Raw genomic sequence first — 18509 nt, 5'->3', positions numbered from 1 at the left:
CTGAGCAGGAAGAGGCGGGGGCGACGAGCCAAGATTGGTTGTGTCCACTGGTGTAGCAGGAGGTGTGCGCAGGGAGGCGTACTCAGGGAGGCAAAGGCCGGCCCTGGTGGGGGCGGGGGTGTCAACTGCATATTCACCGGGGCAGAGTGGGAAGCACCATTCGCGGAGAATGTCTGAAAGTCCGCCTCAGTGTTCTGTCCTCCTAGTGGAGGTATCGCTGCAGAGGGACGGCAAGAGAAGGGGGTAGTTCCAGGATATGGATTCTTTTCTCCTTAGTGGGAGGGAGGCTGCTGGGACCTGAAGGCACAGAAGAATGCTGTTTGCTTGCCGGGACTTAGTGGGTAGACAGTGAAAGTTTTCTTAAATACGCCACACCTTTCTTCCAGGAACTCCTAGTTGAACAGGCAGAGGGCAAAGAATAAAACTTTGAGCGGGTGTGGTGGCTCATGCCTGTAATACCAGCGACTTAGGAAGATGAAGCAGGAGGATCACTAGTGCAAGGTCGGCCTCACCAAGTTAGCAGCCCCTCGGCAACTTGGAGACCCTGTCTAAAACTAAAAAGAAAAAAATAGAAAAGCAGCTGCTGGAGTGCAGCTCAGTGCCCCTGGGATCCCTGGGCTCAATTCCTGGAATAGAAAGAAAGAAAAGGGAGGGAGGGAGAGAGGGAGGCAAGGAAAGAAACCATTGAATCCATTTCCTAATGGAACCACAACCTCTGCTCACTCCCTTCCCCAACTTTTTCAGGAGCCACAGGGGCTATTAAAGTGAAGGGACCTGGACTGGGTGTTGTGGCTCAGTGGTGGAGCGCTGACCTAGCACATGCGAAGCACTGGGTTCAATCCTTAGCACTACATAAAAAATAAATGGGTGAAGTAAAGGTATTGTGTCCATCTACAACTAAACACACACACACACACACACACACACACACACACACACACACACACACACACGGAGGGAGACCTGGTTTCTAAAAGCATTGTCTGAACTATCAGCATTCTCAATTCAGGCTATCTCTAGGCACTGAATTCCAATTTCAGAGGTTCTCAAATTCACCAAAAAGAATTGTATCACAGGAAGAAGTTCTATTGTGCCAGTGAAGTGTGAACAGTGACTTTCTCACAAACATTACTGTGTGTGTGTCACCTGTCACTGCCAGTATCACCCACTGCAGAGGCTGGCTGAGGTGCAGGACTTCACTAAGGATGATGTTAGGAATATTAATGCAACCCAACTCCACCACCTAATAACCTAATTTTTCTTCACCTCTCCACATACTTCATCCTTTCCTAAATTATTTCTAAGACAGCTGGTGCTTGCTTCCCTGATAACCAACACCCTACTGAACCCTGAGGTCCCAGATTAAAAGGCATTTGATTCCAGTGAACATCTGGGGGCAAACAGAAGTTTGTGCACACAGGAGTAGTGCATCTGGAAGGTCCAACACAGCTTCAAGTGGTTAAGTGACCATGTTCTACTTCTGACCCTTCTGTAAAGTGGAACAATAATCCCTCTTGGAGGTGTATTTTAAGGATCAAACAGAAATAGAAAAAATGTTTTTGTTTTAATACTGGGGATTGAACCCCATGGCACTCTACCACTCAGCTACATCTTCTGCCCTTTTTTCTTTTAGTTATTTTTTTTAGTGTAGTTGGATGCAATACCTTCATTTTTAAAAATTTTTTTTTTAATATTTACTTTTAACATCTTTGTTTGTATGTGGTGCTGAGGATCGAACCCGGGCCAAACGCCTGCCAGGCGAGCGCACTACCGCTTGAACCACATGCCCAGCCCCAATACCTTTATTTTATTTATTTATTTTTATGTGGTGCTGAGGATCAAACCCAAGGCCTACGCATGCTAGGCGAGTGCTCCACCGCTAAGCCACAACCCCAGCCCTTTCTATCCTTTTAAAACAGGGTTTACAAAGTTGCCCATGCTGACCTTGAACTTATGATCCTCCTGCCTCAGGCCCCAGAGTAACCAGGATGCAGGTGTGTCACTGTGCCTGGCTTTTATTTTTTAGGGTGCTAAAGCTAGAATGCAGGGCCTTGTAAATGCTAAGCTGAGCTATACCTTCCACCCTGGAATTGAGAAATCTTTGCAAACCGCAGAATACCATTTCAGTTTTAAGCATTTTTATTAGACTATTACATGTTTATAAGGGGGTGGTGTTGGGAGGAGACATCAGCTCTGGTTAATTAGGCAGAACCTTCCTGTGCAAATGTTCTGGGACTGGGGCTATTGAGGGGCTCTCCATAGCTTTGGGAATCCAAGGTATAGTCAGAGGTAGAAAAGATAGATGTCCTGGTTTAAATCCCCAGTACCATACAAAAGAAGGAAGGAAAATAAATGGTAGGGATATTCTGAACTAAGGCCAAGTCTTTCATAGTTAAACTCATCTGAAAGATATGACCAGAGAGGAAAAACCAGAGGACTGATTGTGGAAAGATAGAGTTGTTTGGTATCTTACAAATCATTTAGTGTGTCTCCCAACATATTTTATGGATTGAGAAGCTGAGGCCCACAACAGGACTTAGTACTGAGGGGTGGCCTCTCTGCTCATCTTCTGCAGTACAGCAGAGAAAACAATGACTAAAGCCATGTGCAGTGGTATGTGCCTGTAGTGCCACTACAGGCCTAGCAAAGGAGGCTGAGACAGGAAGATCACTTGGGTCCAGGAGTCAGGAGGTCAGCCTGGCAACAGAGTGAGGCCCTATTTCAAAAAAATACACCTAGTGGCTTGGGAGGCCGAGGCAAGAGGACTGCAAGTTCAAAGCCAGTCTCAGCAACTCAGCAAGGCCCTAAGAATTTAGGGAGAACCTGTTTAAAATTAAAAATAAAAAGAAGTGGGGAGTGGTTCAGTGGTTAAGTGCCCCTGAGTTCAATCCCTGGTACCAAAAAAAAAAAAAAAAAAAAAATCAACAACAAAAAAATAATGGACAAGAATGTTTGAATTTTTAGAACAGAATGCAGCCTTGGGTGAGTACTTAGCTTCTCTGTGCCTTTCTCCTCAATTACAAAATTAATTTAACAATAGTACTTACCTGGTGAAGTCATGAGATTAAATTAGGCAACAAAGGAGGGCTGAGAGTCTAACTCAGTGATAGAGCTCAGGATCCTAATGTACAAGGCTAGCACCAAAAATAAATGAATAAAGTAGGCAACATTAAAGTTTCTGCTTGGTGTCTGGCATAGTTAGTACTCAATAAATGTTATGCTTATTTTTATCCTGTGGACCTCATCTGCCTTAGGTATAAATTGAAAATGTATATCACTGATTCTTCTGGGGAATTTGCTTCCTGTTTTCCCCCATGAGTTGCATGAGAACATTAGGGACCTTTTTCTAATGCCCATACTTAGCAGACTTTTACTCTACCCGCTAAAGCAGGGTTTTCAAATGATACCTCCATGGAATGTCCAGGCATAGTTTGTCAAGATGAAGATTCCAGGGTCCCAGGGATTCTGAAAGTAGGTTCAAAGTTGGCCCCAGGAATTCCAAGTTTTAACAGATGCTTGACACAAAGTCTATAGATTCTGTGCAATGGGTGGAGGAACCCCTTAAAATTCTCATTTCCAGAGAAGATAAAAGCTAACATATCCCATTTGTTAGTGGACCACAGGATATCTACTAACTTGGACATTCTATGATTCTCAAGAGGAATTCAGTCTCTTTACCCCCAGCATAAGCACTGCCATCCACATAATTCTGCTCTGTCCTACCTTTCTCCTCCTCTTCTAACTATAAACCCTGGCTTAAAATTCATTCCTATATCCTTTAAATCTCTTGATAATCCCAAGTAGCAGCAGCTGAGGTATGCAAGTCATGATTTTCACCTCTTGGGACCTAGCTAAAAGGGGCATCCTATGATTGCCAGAAGAGTATGAGTCCTAGCTGCAGATTCATCAATTATTTACAGAAAAGCCAGGAATCATAATGGGCCAGATCAAACAGGTAATTCAGTCTGTTTCAGTGTCTTCCTTTTGCCAAGGGAGCAATCCCTTTAAAATAAGAACAAGGCAGAAAGGCCAACTCCCCACTTCTCCCAAGATGTGCACACTTCCTGTTGTAAAGGTTCTAAATCCATTAAACTGGATCTCTGGGACAGGTTAAGTTTTTATTGTTGTTTTGGTACTGGGGATTCTACCACTAAGTTATATCTCTAGCACCTTTTTATTTTAAGACAGTCTGGCCTCAGCCTTCCAAGTCACTGGCATTACAGGAGTGTACCACCACACCTGACTAGGTAATTTATTTTTATCTTGGACAGTTTTTGGCTGTCCTGAGGAACCTAGAACTTTGAGTATAATTTATTTTTATCTTGGACAGTTTTTGGCTGTCCTGAGGAACCTAGAACTTTTGAGTATCTTAAGGGATGTTAGTATAATTGTCAGAAGGATAAAGTAGAATACCTGTGTTGTATCCACTATCCTTAATCCCTGTTCAACTATTAAACTCCCTGGGAGACACTGTGGCTGAGGATAGGACCTGTTAAGAAGTTCTACAAAAAGAACTGACTTGTCTTGTAACGGGAGACATCATGAAGCAGAAGGGAGAAGGTAGGTAGGGTACTGGAAATGGGAAGAAAATGGCTAGAGTGGGCAATCCAAAAGGCTAGAGTGGGGACTCCCAAGAGCAAACCAGTTGGGATACTTCTGCCTTGGCTGTAGTCACAACATAAATGATAATTAGCATCATCAATTATCAATAGCATCAATCTCAGGAACCTACAGATGGGTTCATCTTAGGAAGAGGAAGTTTATTCTGTGCTGTCTGGCCTATGCCCAAGGTCTGGTACCATACCTGTCTTCAAGCTCACAGTTCAGAAGGGCTAGGGCAGTTATGGAAGAGATGGCAGAAAACATAGCTAGGGACTGAGGGAAGACCAACAATTTTTAGGAATCAGGATGGAGGTTATCAGGATCTCTTCCAAAATTTCTCAGATGTAAGTTCTTCTAATTCACTCACCAATGCCTCCTTTCCTTCAGTTTGGGACTGAAGACTTCCACCAAAAACATGACTGTACATGTGCCCCAGCCTGTCTTAGGGCTCATGACAGGAAGTACTACCGTCCTTGGTTCTGCTGGGGAGGTTGTGTGGATGGCTAAACTTCAATTGTAAAAAAAAAGATGCTTAAAATCCAAACCACTGCTTTATTGTGTGGCACTCAACAGTGGTGACCACCCTGCTTTTCCCAAGTTATCCTCTCATCCAGGGCTTTCTGGCCTTTTGAATATCAAAATCCAGTATGGTGTCTTGTTCCCCTTTCTCCAGTGCAGGGGAGGGTTCATACAGAGTCCTGAGAACTGACAGTTCTTTCTTTAAGTGGTCATGGTGAAGAGTATGTTAGCACAGTGGAGGTCCCAGGGTGGGAGAAATAATGGGGAGAGCATAGGTTACAGAGGCTGCCCCAAGAGCGGGTGGAAAATGTAAAGGCAGAAGCATTTATTGAGCTTTCACCCTGCAAACTGGTCCAAGAATTTAAGGTAGGCCTGGCGCTGGGATGCAGCTGCTGGAATGAAGTGGCCACCAGAGTGAGTGAGGGTGATGGCTCCAGGGAACTGGTTAGCCAGCTGTACACTCTCCTGAGAGGGGATGACACGATCAGTGTCCCCGAAAACATGAAGTGAAGGCATTGACAAATTGCTCTGCAGGATGGGTTCCTTGAGGCCATGGCCCCTGGGACAGAAACCAGATACGAGGATGATAAATCGAGGCAAAGGGAAGCGCAGGTCGCCCGCTTGGCCCAGGGCACACACAAGGGCTGCTAGTGCAGCCCCCTGGCTGAACCCAAGAAGTCCATCAAAAGGCCCCAGCTTGCTCAGTGCCTGTGCCACCGTTTCCAGAGATTCCTCCAGACCTCTGCACACCGTGGGCTCTTCCAGTGCGGAGAAAACGTCTGCCTCCTCTTTGGAAAACCACCAGCCTCGAGGCTGCTCCTCAGGAGGGCAGGAACCTATGGGCATAAGGCGGAAGAGAATGGAATTAGGGCAACGGGGAGGGGAGTGAGGAAGGAAGGGAGGGTATGGAAATAAATAACAGGGAAAGAGGTGATTAAGGAGAGAGCGACGGTGGAGACCGAAGGAAGAGGAGGGAACAGGGAAGGGGCATACGGAAAGGGGTTAAGGGGACCAGGCAAAAAGACCCTGTGAGGGCATTTCCAGAGCTGAGCTCGGCTCACCGGAGTCTGGCCCCCCGCCCTCGGGGCCCTCCGCCGAGGTGACCGGGTGCGGGCCGCTGAGGCACACGAGCTCGGCGCGGCCCCGGAGCGCCTTCCTCAGCGCTCCAGTCTTCTCTCGAAAGCCCCGCTCGCTCTGCCGGAAGCCCGCCAAGCACAAGACCCGTAAAGGTTGCCCACTGGCCATGCTGCCCGGCAGTGGGCCATAGGAACACCGGAAGTAAGTTTTCCCCGAGCGGAAGTAGAATACGCGAGGGGGCGGAACCAAATGGCTACACCACCCTGAAGGCGGGTCTCGGAGAGAGCGGCTCCCATGACAACAGAGATGAGTGGGGCGCGGCCAAAGTAGGGCGGATACCTGGGAACCAGGGGCGTCTCAAGGAGACGCCACCCCGTCTCTGCAGCTGCACCCCTCGCAATCCGCGGCTGGAGAGGGGAGTGTGGACACCTCCTGCACCTAAGGTTGCAGACTTAGATCAGAGTCTCGCTTCCACCACAACCTCCACCCCGCGCCGGTGCATTTCCCATCGTGGCCACATGGCGGCGGCCTCGGCTCACGGTACCAGGAAGGGGGCCAGAGCCAAGGCCGCGCCCAAAGGCTCCACTCTTCCCTCCTTGAAGTCCTGGCCTACCTTCCCGGAAGCTGAGCGGCTGGGGCCTTGGGAGTTTAGGTCTGGCCGGTGATTCACCGTCCAAAGCCCCAAGGAGTTGCCAGCGTAGAAGTCCATGGGGTAGGGCTGCTGCCAGGAAATGTTCCTGAGGGCCACGGCTGCCTAGTGGAGGAAAACCGGACAATAACATTTGCTGATATTTTTCTGCTCCTGGATCATTAAATCACTCCTCACGACAGCATAGGAAGGGTGTATTATTCCCATACTGTAGAAAGGAAATGTGAGGCTCAGAGTGGTTAAGGAACATGTCTAAGGTCACACAACAAAGACTGCTAAGCAATTCAAGAGTGTCTGATGGGCCAGTGGTAAAGCACTTGCCCAGCATGCATGAGGCACTGGGTTCGATTCCCGGCACCACATAAAAATAAAAACAAATAAAATAAAGGTATTATGTCCATCTACAACCAAGAAAAATAGCTTAAAAAAAGAGTGCCTGTCTTCAGAACCTATGAACTATTGCTGTCCATCCACCCCAATCCAACTTTGAGCCCTCCCTTGACTGAAGAAGGTACAAAGTTTTCAAACACAAGTTTTTCTCCCACAAGTTTTCAAAACCTGGTGTTACCTCATAGGGTGTAAGCAGTGGTTTAGAGAAGGCTGTACCCCAGTCAATGGAGAGGCGTGGACACGCCACCTGCACCCACCTGGGAAGGGAAGCCAAGTCACACTGAGAGGGGAAGCATGCTGAAGAACATGATTGTCCCCAATATACCCAACAGTCAATAGGGTTTATTAATCCTAATGTAAAGATTCACCTACCACTATTTAGATGCTGGATACTGTTGCTTATTTTCTCCTATTTCCTCCATTGACTATAAACTTTCTGAGGGAAACTCATTTGTAATAGTATTCTAAGGTTGGCCCCGAGGAGGGCCAGGTAGGTAAGGTGGGGAAACTTACACATCTACCTCAGGAAGTAGGTTGAGCTTGCTGGGGAATATCTCAGACAGCAGCAGCCTCACAAAAGGAAGTCCCAAGGCTTGGAGTTGAGATTCCAAGTACTGTTGGGAGAGGAAGGCTGAGTTGGGGTACTCATGATCAAGCAGTCAAAGCTGACTCCCTGGGCCTATAGATTTTCCCATATGGGTTTCCAGTCAGTCCCTCCTCAAGAGGCCACCCTAAGCCCTCTTACCTCCAAGATCTTAGGACTGCCTTGGCGGCCCAAAGTGCCCAGAATAAGGCCCCAAGATTTGGCGGAGCGGGCAGTGGCTATGGCTTCCTGCCGAGTGGTCTGCATGCGCTGGTGGTCGTAGTGCTCTCTGGATAGGACTTTGCTGTATGGGTCATACCTGTAAAAGAAGCTTGCCAGAATTACTGTGACAGCCACTCCCAGGATTCCTGCTATTTACATGGCTCCCAACTCAGGCCCCAGACAGAACAGGGATTGTCACTGGGACAATCAGTCCCATAGCTGGAGCACGCAAGAGATAGGGAGTATATTAGGATCTCAGTGTGAATCCTAGGCGGGCAAGAGCAGCCCTGGGTCTAATGCCAGATGAAGGACCCAAGTGCCTCAGACCCTTAGGACTGAGGCTGGTAAGTGGCTAAGGAATAAGGAAATTTTGGCCCCTTGAGGGCCTCAGGGACAAAGAACTTCACCCCTCAATAACTAGTCAGCCCAGCCCAGCACATACCGGTAAGCAGGGACATTGGGGTTGGCAATCATGACAGACTCCAGATGGAAGCGACCATCTCCAAGATACCTATGGGGTGGAAAAGGCTGTAAGTGTGGCATGGGGTAGTAGGAGAGGCACTCTGGCTTAGAAACACAGGCCTGAATTCTCAGCTAGCTGTTCATGCGGCTATATATAAACTAGACAAGTTGTCATTTTACCTCTTGGGGCCTTGGTTTTCTCTCATGTAAAATAAGAATCTTGATGTGGACAACTGTAAGACCATGGTATATAATGCAGAATCAAGAACTGCTCTACCCCAGCCTTCGGAGGAAGAGTAAAAAAGCAGCAGAGGACATGGCAAGGCTTCCCAGGCTCTAGACAACCTAATTTGGAAGCAGAGGGACACATTCTCCCTGACCAAGCTCAATACAGATGTGGAAAGTAGTGACCAGGGAGTCACATAGGCTATACATGAGATTCCAGAATATACACTGGCTACTCTGCCCAGACCGGCTCTTGGGTCCAGGTACTGAGTGGTGGTAACAGCTATTATTTCTTGGACTTGTGCTTTCTGTGCTCTAGGCCTGGACTAAGTGCCTGATGTGTATGAGCTCACTCAGTTCTATCAAATAATCCTCTAAGATAACTACAGTGTCCGTATTTAACAGAACATACAACTGAGGTTCAAGGATGTTAAGACACTTGCCCAAAGTTATACAGCTCGTAAGCGAGGTATAACCACAGGCTGTACCAAGCATGCCCTAGAAGATGTTGTCCAACAGTACCTTCCTAGGCCATGGAGATTCCCAGAGCATGGAAGAAAACAGGCCATGGCAGTGATTCTCTCCTTCTTGGAGACCATACCTCATTTTGGTAACTGGTTGACACTGAGAGTGTCCCTCCCTCAACCCACATCTTGAAGCCCCCAAGGGCATCTATCAGCTCAGAGTTATACAGGCCCAGGCACAAGAGTAATGCCCCTCAGTAAGCAGGACTGCCAGGTCTGAGCTGGGAAAGGCCTGGATGTGGACCTGTCTATGGATATGGGTGTCCTGTGTGCATGCAGCAGGCCTGTGGGACAAGCATCCAACGCAAGGGTGGGGCTGAGTCAGAAAGTACCCCTCCCTCCTTCTCCACCATTAGCTAGGAAACAGGGTTCCCCTCCCCAGTCCCAGCCGGGGAAGCTGTCGGCTCTGAGGCTGGCTGCATTCACACAACATTAAGCATTTCCATTACCTAAAATAATTAGGCAGCAGGAGACATGCTGCTCCTGCTTGTTAGCTGTCCGGATGCTAAATTAATGGGGCTGCAGCCTGGGTGTGCCCATCCATCTTCTCCAATTATATTGCCACCATTTCTAGCCCACCCTCCTCCTCCTATCAGACCCTCTGATTCTTGTCCCCCCTCAGGCATAGCCTTCAGCAGTGGAGAGGGACAGAAAACATGAAGGCTATAGCATCCCTATTTGGTCCTATCTTGCAGAGTGACCTTGGGCACACAGGTAAGGAGCTTTAGACCCAGTTTCCTTTTCCTATATGATGAACCTTCCTGGGTACAAGTCTTCATACACACACACACACACACACACACACATATATATATATATTAGATGAACATAATACCTTTGTTTATTTATTTATTTAGGTACCAGGGATTGAACTCAGGGGCACTTGATCACTGAGCCACATCCCCAGCCCTATTTTGTATTTTACTTAGAGACAGGGTCTCACTGAGTTGCTTAGCGCCTTGTCACTGCTGAGGCTGGCTTTGAACTCGAGATCCTCCTGTCTCAGCCTCCCCAGTCACTGGGATTATAGACGTGCCCCACCATGCCTGGCTATTTATTTTATGTGGTGCTGAGGATGGAAACCAGTGCCTCACACGTGCTAGGCAAGTGTTCCACCACTGAGTTACAACTCCAGCCCCACCTGGGTACACTTCTAATGTCTCTATGATGTGGCCCCCAGTTTTACTTACACAATGGCTTCCACTTCCTTTGGCAGTCGGGGAGATGTACAGCCCAAAATCTCTCCAGGAGACAGGGGTTTGCACTGTGGGACAGTCATACGATATTCAGCTTTCAATTCCTGGGCAGCTGACTGTAGGGATGAGAGAAGAAAGCAAGTGGCTAGGGAAGGAGCCAGGGCACCTGGCATGGAGATCCAGAAACAGCCTAGAGAGTGGCTGTCTGTCCCACAGGATGCTGGGGACCTTTGTCCCACTTACCTGCAAAGTTGATACAAACTGAATGGTGCTGACCAGGGCAAGGGCACTGGCTGGGGGAAAGGTGAGGCGGATAGAGTCCAGGAAGTGGTTAGTGTCTATCCGGATGTCCACAAAGACATACAGTACCCGGAAGTCTTGGATAGAGGTGTCCATTGGAACTGAGGGTAAAGAGTTCAGGAAACTGTTTGAAAAGCAGGAAGGACAGAGAACCTGGCTTGGTCCCTGGTTTCTAAGCAGCCAGGACCAGGGTTTCAGCCGGGGAGAATGAGAGGGGAGGGAAGGAAGGGGTCACAGGTCCCCTAGAAGGTCCTTCTCTGTCACTCAGCTGGGGGCCCAGCCTGCTCTACCACCAAGAGCCTTTCAAACACCCGCATCTGGGACAGCAGCATGGTTTCCAAGGCAACCATAACCAAAGGAAAGATCCACCTGCAGAGCAGGAAGGCCAAGGCCATCCCAGAAAGTAGGAGGGTCCTCATGACTGCAAGTGGGACAAGAAGGTACTATGCTGGAGATCAGTGTGGATCTGGTCTCCCTGCCAGTGTCCAGGTTTCTTGCCCTGTTATACCAAGGCAGCTGTGGCCATAGTGCACCAAGAAGTCAGCTCCCAGGGCTCTTGCAGTAAAGTCATCCACACAGCAAGCTCCATAGGTGACATCGCCCATCACCATCACTTCGGCCTCTGTGAACCTGTAGGGGTAAGGGTGAGGAACAATGGGGCAGTGACACAAAGAATAAGGTAGGGGAGAGTCCTAACTCTGTGGAGGTGTCCCAGGGCCCAGCTCCTCTCTCCCCACCTCTTTCAATTCCTTGGTTTGGCAGCTGCCATTTCTGCCAACAAAGAGTAGGAGGGGCACAGCTGCCACCTCCCTCAGCCCTGGCAGCAGCTCCTGGAACAGTTGTTGCATGAGATGTCTCTGCAGCACCCTGACTCCTCTGCCTGAGCTCAGACTGCAAGAGGGACCCCCAGTCCTCAGCTGATCATGCATGGAATCCAACACGGACCCCTAAAGTCCTGGCTCATCTCACCCAGGGCTGTGAGCATGTACACACAAAGGTCCCTGCTCCCATGTCCTGGCATTGTGGGATACATGGCCCTGGATAGGCTGAGCCTCCCTCTTGCCCAGACCCCTGCTACCTCCCCACCCAGAAGCAAAGCCCTGGGTGCCCAGGAGGGGGGACCCATGCACAACCCCCCCACAGCACATGGCATCGCCCACATGCCTCAGGCATCAGGAAGAGTGGGCTCTGGCCAGCACACTGCCATGGGATCTGTAGGCCTGAATCACTGGTGGGTGGGGAAGACCCTGCACCCACTGAAGTCACCATAGGAAAAAGCAGGAGGCTGAGCTCTTCCCTCAAAGAGTCCCACACCTGGGATGTGGACCATGGATCAGTGACTGGGGTCTCCGTTTCCTCCCCCTCTCAGCTTTTTCCTCCTGAAGGGCAGTAGGGAAAGCTGAGCTGCTGCCAATCAGCCCCCTACTCCGCCCCCTTCCTCAAATCAGGCTGTGCACAGAAGCAGATTATTCAGCTCCTTAGAATGCAGCCCAGGCTCTGAGTCAGCCAGAGCACTTAATTTTTTATAGATTAAAATGTATGCAAATTGGCCTGAGCCCCAGAGAGCATCCCCAAGGGGCAAGAGGGTGGGAGCAGGGAAGTGGGTCTGCAGCAGCAGGAAGGGGGGACAGGTTGGGGGGAGGGCAGCAGCAGGGAAGTGGGAGGCTCCCAGCATGAGATGACCTCCCCCTTCTTTATTCCCCCTCCTAGTGCCTGTGCTGGTTCCAGATGGCTGAGCACTCATCCCCCCCAAGATGGCTCATTGTATTGAAGAAACTTAAAAAAGGAGGGGGTGGGGGTAGAGGAACTGGAATACCTTTCTCAGGAACCTCCCTCCTCTTGCTCCCTGAGAAAAAGATGCCTCCCCAGAGAGACCCCCCTTGCCCCTTTTCAGGGTCAGCTTTGAGTAGTCTTAGATTCCTCTACCTCATGATCTAGGACTAGCTCTGAAGAGACTAGAATTAACTTCTTCCTCCTGCTCAAATTGTATAGAAGAGGAGAAAGACAAGTGGGATTCTCAGCAAGCTGGGAGTTTTGTTTTGGATTGCTCCCTTTGTGTGTGTATGACTGTGGGAGGAGAAAGGGAAAGACAGATGTCCAGAAGGGGAAATGATGTGGACAGCCAGGCTCTAAGGGGCAAGGAAGAATCTTAGCTTCATCTCCAGTATCCCAAGCCTCACCTTTCCAAGATATCCACAATGGTGCAAGCGAAGAGGAGGAGGCCTTCAGGCATTTGTAAGGCCACTAAAAGACAGAACAGAGACATGAGGCTGAGGGCGACAAGAGGCTTCAATGGAGATCCAGCCCCATGTCTGGCCAGGCAACCTTTCTACTCCACCTTAGCTCAATGTGTGGGGGCTCACCTTTTTTGGCCTGGGCTTGTTGAATCCTCCAGATGGTCTTGGGGATCTCAAAGTTATAGTTGGAAGGCAGGACTTTAATGGCTGTCTGCAGCTGGGGGTTGTTCAGGATCTCAGGGGGTATCTGATTGGCCAAGCGCCCTCGAGAGGTCCGACCTAGGACAAATATAAGGCCTGAGTTTATGTCTGACCTAGATCATAGCCAGACCCAGCATAGCTGTTAATACCAAGTTTAAGGCACAGATCCCACATACCAAGAAGGTTGGCCCAGATTTCTTCCCCACTGAATTTATCCTCAAGTAAAGAGACAACCCATTAAATCAGAAGAGCATCTGCATGTTTCCATGCTGTGAGATTATTGGGACTCAAAAACTTAAGTCCATGAATGGGGTATGGCTCGCTCCTTCTTTATCTGAGGAGAAAAGAGGCAACACCAGGGGGCTGAGGAGAAAAGGGGGGCAAGTCTGAGTCCACAAAACTATTCCTTGATAGGGAACAAATGCATGGAAAACCCAAGAGCCTATCTAGCCAGGCCAACCAGTCTGAGAAAATGTCCATCCTTCTCCAACCCTGAGAACACTTATTAGTCTCAAGGTCCTAGATATGAGATCTATAAGTAAACTGTTACTAATTTAAGACTGTGCCAGGTGTGGTGGCACATGACTGTAATCCCAGCTACTCAGGAGGCTGAGACAGGAGGATCATAAATTCAAGGCCAGCCTGGACAATCTAGCAAGGTCTTATCTCAAAGTAAGAAATAAAAAGGGCTGGAGCTGGGCACAGTGGTGCACACACACACACACACAGTGGTGCACACAAACAGCTAGGTGTGTGTGTGTGTGTGTGTATGTGTGTGCTAAGACAGGAGGATCGAGTGTTCAAAGCCAGTCTCAGCAAAAGCACAGCACTAAGCAACTTGGTAAGACCCTGTCTCTAAAAAAATATATAAAATAGGGCTGGAAATGTGGCTCAGTGGTTGAGGGCCCCTGAGTTCAATCCTCAGTACCCCCCACATACCCCCCCCACACACACACACAAAGGGCTGGGGATGTAGTTCAGTGGTAAGCACTCATGGATTCAATTCTCAGTACCAAAAAAATAAAAGATTGCCCTCCTGAGTCCCACTGACTATGCCCACAGTGGTTAATTCTCGCACTATTCCCTCTCCTCACTTAAAAGGGAAATAAACAACATAAATTACATTGACTTAAGTTCTCTAGTCTTGTTGTTCCTCCTTACTCCCAACACAGGAAAACCAGAAAGAACACTAGTCAGGACTGTGGAATAACAGGTAAGGACAGAGAAGTGACTTTGCCCTTCAGGAGCTAGCAGTCTACCGGAGGCAAAAGAGACCTATACAAATAACAAACCCTTAAATAAAGGAGAAATTATTGTAGTTTTTTAGCAGGGCTGCAGCCCTTATTCTGGACTCATACTCTCTAAAATGTAGTTTAGGGTTGGGGATATAGCTCAGTTGGTAGAGTGCTTGCCTTGCATGCACAAAGCCCTGGGTTCAATCCCCAGCATCAATAATAATAATAATAATAATTAATAAAATGCAGTATAGTTCAACTCTTGTGCTTCTCTTTAGGAGCTACACAATTTGGGAATGTGAAAAGGCAAGAAATTAATTTCTTCAAAAGTACTTATTGAGCCTGTACTATGTACCAGAACTTCTACTCCAGCCCATATCTGTGCCTTCACCCACTGTGTAGGGGAAGTCATAGCAGCTCAGTAAATTCCTTGGCCGGGCAGGAAGGGGCAGAGAGGAACTAGCGCCTTGCAGGCTGGGGCTGAGATCAGATTTGAATGCTACCACTGTTATGATTTCTCGGTTAGTTATTTCAAAGCTGTGAGCCTCTGGTAGAAATCTCTTCTGACAGGCCCAAGTCTTTGTGATCTTGGGCGGGCAGGCGCCTCCTCCTCATCTTGGTTACATCAATTACAACCTGTAAGACTGAAATCCTGAAAGAAGGGCTGTATCCCAGTCCCTGAAACTAATACAGTCCTGGCACTCAGTGGACACTCCTTTAGTGCCCAGTGAATGAAACCATGCGCCTCTTCCCAGAAACATTCCTTCAGAGGCCACTTGTGAAATGCCCGGTGCAATCGGCCTGACCCCTTTCCTCCTCCTTGGGTCCATCTTATTCTTCAATCTGGTGTCCGTCTGCCAGCCACGGCAGAGGGGTGGTTTCCGACGTGAAGACTACGAACTCCTAGGAGGGGCTGCTCTCCACCGCGCCCTAGGGCTACGAAAGAAGAGGGGGCCCCTTGAGCTCTGGTGACAGCCGCCCAAAGCGAGTAACAGCGGAAACTTCCGGAACTGGCGAAGAAAAAAGGCCAGGGCTGGTTCTGTCCCTCACTTGGGGACCCCATCCTGAGAAGCGAGGTCTGGAGGCCGCAGAGTTGCTGCACCCACCTCTGCCGCGGCTGTTTCGGCTGCCCGGCTCAGCCGACTCCGACCCAACCAGAGCCTCCATCATGGTCCAGCCCACGTGGGGACCAAAAGACAGCACTAAACGAACACGGAGCGAGCAGGCATTGCGAACGATCGCCGACCGGCGAACGAGGGGCGGGGATTCCCTCTGGGCGGTGACCACGAAGGAGGAGATAGGGGCGGGGCTATAGTGGGTCCCGTCTCGGGTTCGGAAGTCAGGACTCAAAAGTGTCCAAGTGATCCCATACCACCACAGTTGCCCTCTCCCTGCGACCTTGTCCCCCACTCCCCTTCCTGGCCTGGCTCAAAGCTGGCGCACCCAAACCAGTGCTCCCCTATGTGCCTGCGTGAGTTCTGCAGGCAGAGTTTTACAAAGGGGGACACCTATTGGGTCTCCCTATGGCTCCTCTTACTCCCCACCTGGCAAGGAGTGATCTGCCAGACGCCGCATTCCCTTCCTCAAAGGACCCCACTACTCGTGCAGAAGGGAACTAATTCAGGCTGCCAGCCCAGCTCCAAGTTGAGAACCTTGAATGTGTATTTCGGGAGCATCCCTGGTGCCCTTATCACCTCAAGAGGTCACCATATGGGAGGTTCACACAGAGGAAGCTGCTGCACTGAGAAAGACCTGGAGCGTTTCCTGGAGCATCCTGAGGACTCCTTAAACTCGCTTAAACTTTCTGGATCCTTGCCTCTTTTCCCCTGTGTATGCTGCCCCTCAGGCTTAGCTAGCCTTTCTTCTGATCAGTGGCCAAAGATCCTGGGACCCCAAAGAGAAGGCACAGCAACCAATGAGACAGAGTGGACCTTTGGAAGAGCAAAGTGGATTAAGGACTGGACCTCAGCAAAGTCTGCCTCCTGGACAGTGGTTGCCCCAGAACTATTTGGCCTCCGAGCCCCTTGGCACATTTCTTCCTCGCTGTATAGAGCTACAAGCACAACTGGCCCTTTAAGGCAGCTCTGTGGCCTCAGGCTCCCCTGGAGGCCCTCCCTGCTAGGAAACCCCTAATTAAGGTGCAGGGAGAAGGGAAAACAAACAGCCAGGGACAGGCCCAACCTGAGAAACTGCCCGGGGTGGAGGGATCGCTAGGCAGACTGGGAGTGAGCAACTAAGGAGAGATCAGAAGGGTCAGTTCTCTGCCCCTCAGGCCACTGGCATTCTTAGGATAAATACAACTTGGTCCAGAATGTGACCAGCATGAGTCCCGGGAATACCCCTCTTACTTTAATAAGAGTCCAGCATCAACTTCCCATCTCCCCCAGCTTCCCTGGACCCTCAGGGTGCAGGATCTGAATTCCAGGAGCCCTATACCTCACTGCTCAGGACACCAAGGCCCAGCCTGATGGGGAGACCCAGGCTACCATTAGAAAACCAGGCAATACTTAGAACTGGACACTAAAAACAGATGTGAGAGTACTCCCTCAGACCCTGTAGTGCAGGACATTGGGGGCTGCCATTCAACTTGGGCTGAGGATACCTCCCATCTGTCCGCGGGGGTCTCCCTTCCCAAGTTACTCAGCAATCTGAGTAATTACTGCGTGACAAGAAGGCAGGCACAAAGCACCCCCTACATTACACCACAACACCTGCCTACAGCCACCCCCAGCCTCTGGCTGGTCTCCAAAGCAGCACCCAATCCTGAGGCCTGAAATAACTGTTTCTCACAAGCCACCCAACTTTGCCTGAGATGTTGGAGTTTGTGGGGCAGGGGGTCATGAGGAGGCAGCTTGGGGAGGTGGAAGAAGAATTAGCATACCAGATTCAGGTCCACACTTTATTGATATGCATTGTAACAGTAAGCAAGACGTTCAACCTCTCTGGGCCTTAGTTTCATGGAGGACCTCTGCAGCTCTCAGTATCCTAGAGTTAATGCTGGTATCTGTCAAACAATGCTCAGGTAGTGTGTGTAGTCAGTTATAGGCTTATAGCTGGTGGAGGGAAGAAAAGGAATGCCTGCCTTATCTTCTGTTCCTACCCAAGAGGGACAAAGCTGAACTATCTTCTGAACATGATCCTTTCTCAGTTTCAAGCATTTGCACAGAAATTCTCCCCTTCCCGGAATGCTCTTTCCCCTTGGCCTAATGAACTCAGCCCTCAAGGGTAACCTCTGCTGTCCATGTTCCCTGGTTATCCTTTACCCTTTTATAGAGCTGGCAGAGTCCCTACCCACATGTTGTAACTTCTGTCACATTCTAAGATGGCTTATAGGTCTTTCTTCTTCCACTATGACATACTTTTTGCAAATCCAGACCTCTGCCCTTAGCTCAAACCTGGAGCCTCAGAGTCATTGAATTCGTATATAAGCACATGAATAATGGCTTTCTTGTTTACCTTCCTATGGTGTCACATTCTCCTCCAAGAACTCTTACATTAGATCTCTGCTTAGATGTCACTTGCTTAAAGCAGCTTTCCCTGACTTGTAGTCAAGCTCACTACCCGGCTTGTTTTTCTTCCAAACACCATCATATCATCCAGACTTTCCTCATTTGGTCGTATTATAAAACGTAAATGAAGAGGACAGGGATCTTGTCTTTTTCATTGGCTGAATTTCCAGAAACAGTGCCCCACACCTTCAATAAATGTGTCTTGAATGAGTGACCTGGCCCACTCTTATTCTAGGCCAGTAGGGGGTGCCGGCCTCCATCCAGGATCTAGCGGGCTTGAACCTTCCCTACACTCAGTTCAATCGGGTCCCTCAGGGTGCCTCAGCGGTACCTCCTCCATTTTCTGAGAATCCCAGGGCGGGGTCGGTGTGGACTGAGATCAGAACCGCCCCCTACCCCGGGCGGATATAGCCCACCCGAACCCCGCACCGGTCCCATCCTACGGAGTTTGCAACTGGACCTCCCCGAATGCTTGCTACCCCGCACCTCTCCCCCAAAAGACTAGTGTCCTGGGACGCGGGATGAGGGATGTCTTGGGTTCGCCCGAGCTTCAGTGGGCTGGGAAGAGCCGTCGAACC

At 49.5% G+C, this 18509-nt stretch overlaps 2 protein-coding genes across 3 annotated transcripts; both read right to left on the bottom strand.

The window, feature by feature from the left end:
• Window positions 1-5134: 5134 nt before the first annotated feature.
• Window positions 5135-6520, bottom strand: Ovca2 (OVCA2 serine hydrolase domain containing). Its single transcript, XM_005327909.5, has 2 exons — window positions 6183-6520; window positions 5135-5957 (listed from the first exon to the last, which is right to left on the bottom strand). The coding sequence occupies exons 1-2, from the start codon at window positions 6364-6366 to the stop codon at window positions 5458-5460; spliced, it is 684 nt and encodes a 227-aa protein (XP_005327966.2). The 5' UTR covers window positions 6367-6520; the 3' UTR covers window positions 5135-5457.
• Window positions 5820-15682, bottom strand: Dph1 (diphthamide biosynthesis 1). Of its 2 annotated transcripts, XM_005327908.5 has the most exons (13): window positions 15529-15682; window positions 13113-13265; window positions 12930-12993; window positions 11258-11379; window positions 10693-10850; window positions 10444-10565; window positions 8485-8553; window positions 7983-8139; window positions 7751-7851; window positions 7416-7494; window positions 6812-6952; window positions 6538-6636; window positions 5820-5957 (listed from the first exon to the last, which is right to left on the bottom strand). In XM_005327908.5, exons 1-12 carry the CDS (start codon window positions 15590-15592, stop codon window positions 6556-6558), a joined length of 1311 nt encoding a protein of 436 aa, XP_005327965.1. In that variant the 5' UTR covers window positions 15593-15682; the 3' UTR covers window positions 5820-5957; window positions 6538-6555. The 2 variants fall into 2 exon arrangements, with proteins under 2 accessions (XP_005327965.1, XP_077898760.1); XM_078042634.1 differs by lacking the exons at window positions 5820-5957; window positions 6538-6636 and having other exon boundaries at window positions 6814-6952; window positions 7759-7851; window positions 15529-15672.
• Between the last annotated feature and the right edge of the window lie 2827 nt (window positions 15683-18509).

This window comes from Ictidomys tridecemlineatus, chromosome 3, assembly GCF_052094955.1.
Source record: "Ictidomys tridecemlineatus isolate mIctTri1 chromosome 3, mIctTri1.hap1, whole genome shotgun sequence".
Taxonomy (NCBI): Eukaryota; Metazoa; Chordata; class Mammalia; order Rodentia; family Sciuridae; genus Ictidomys; species Ictidomys tridecemlineatus.
The sequence above is the reverse complement of the archived record's forward strand: the minus strand, read 5'-3'. Positions and strand labels throughout refer to the sequence as shown.

Bases quoted from the DNA above. Each gene is read 5' to 3' on its own strand.
- Dph1 (XM_005327908.5), bottom strand. From the start codon at position 15,592: ATGATGGAGGCTCTGGTTGGGTCGGAGTCGGCTGAGCCGGGCAGCCGA. The intron at 12,994-13,112 runs GTGAGCCCCCAC...TCTGTCTTTTAG, and splicing joins ACAAGCCCAGGCCAAAAAAG to TGGCCTTACAAATGCCTGAA. The intron at 7,852-7,982 runs GTAAGAGGGCTT...CTCTCCCAACAG, and splicing joins GCAGTCCTAAGATCTTGGAG to TACTTGGAATCTCAACTCCA.
- Ovca2 (XM_005327909.5), bottom strand. From the start codon at position 6,366: ATGGCCAGTGGGCAACCTTTACGGGTCTTGTGCTTGGCGGGCTTCCGG. The intron at 5,958-6,182 runs GTGAGCCGAGCT...TTATGCCCATAG, and splicing joins GGGCGGGGGGCCAGACTCCG to GTTCCTGCCCTCCTGAGGAG.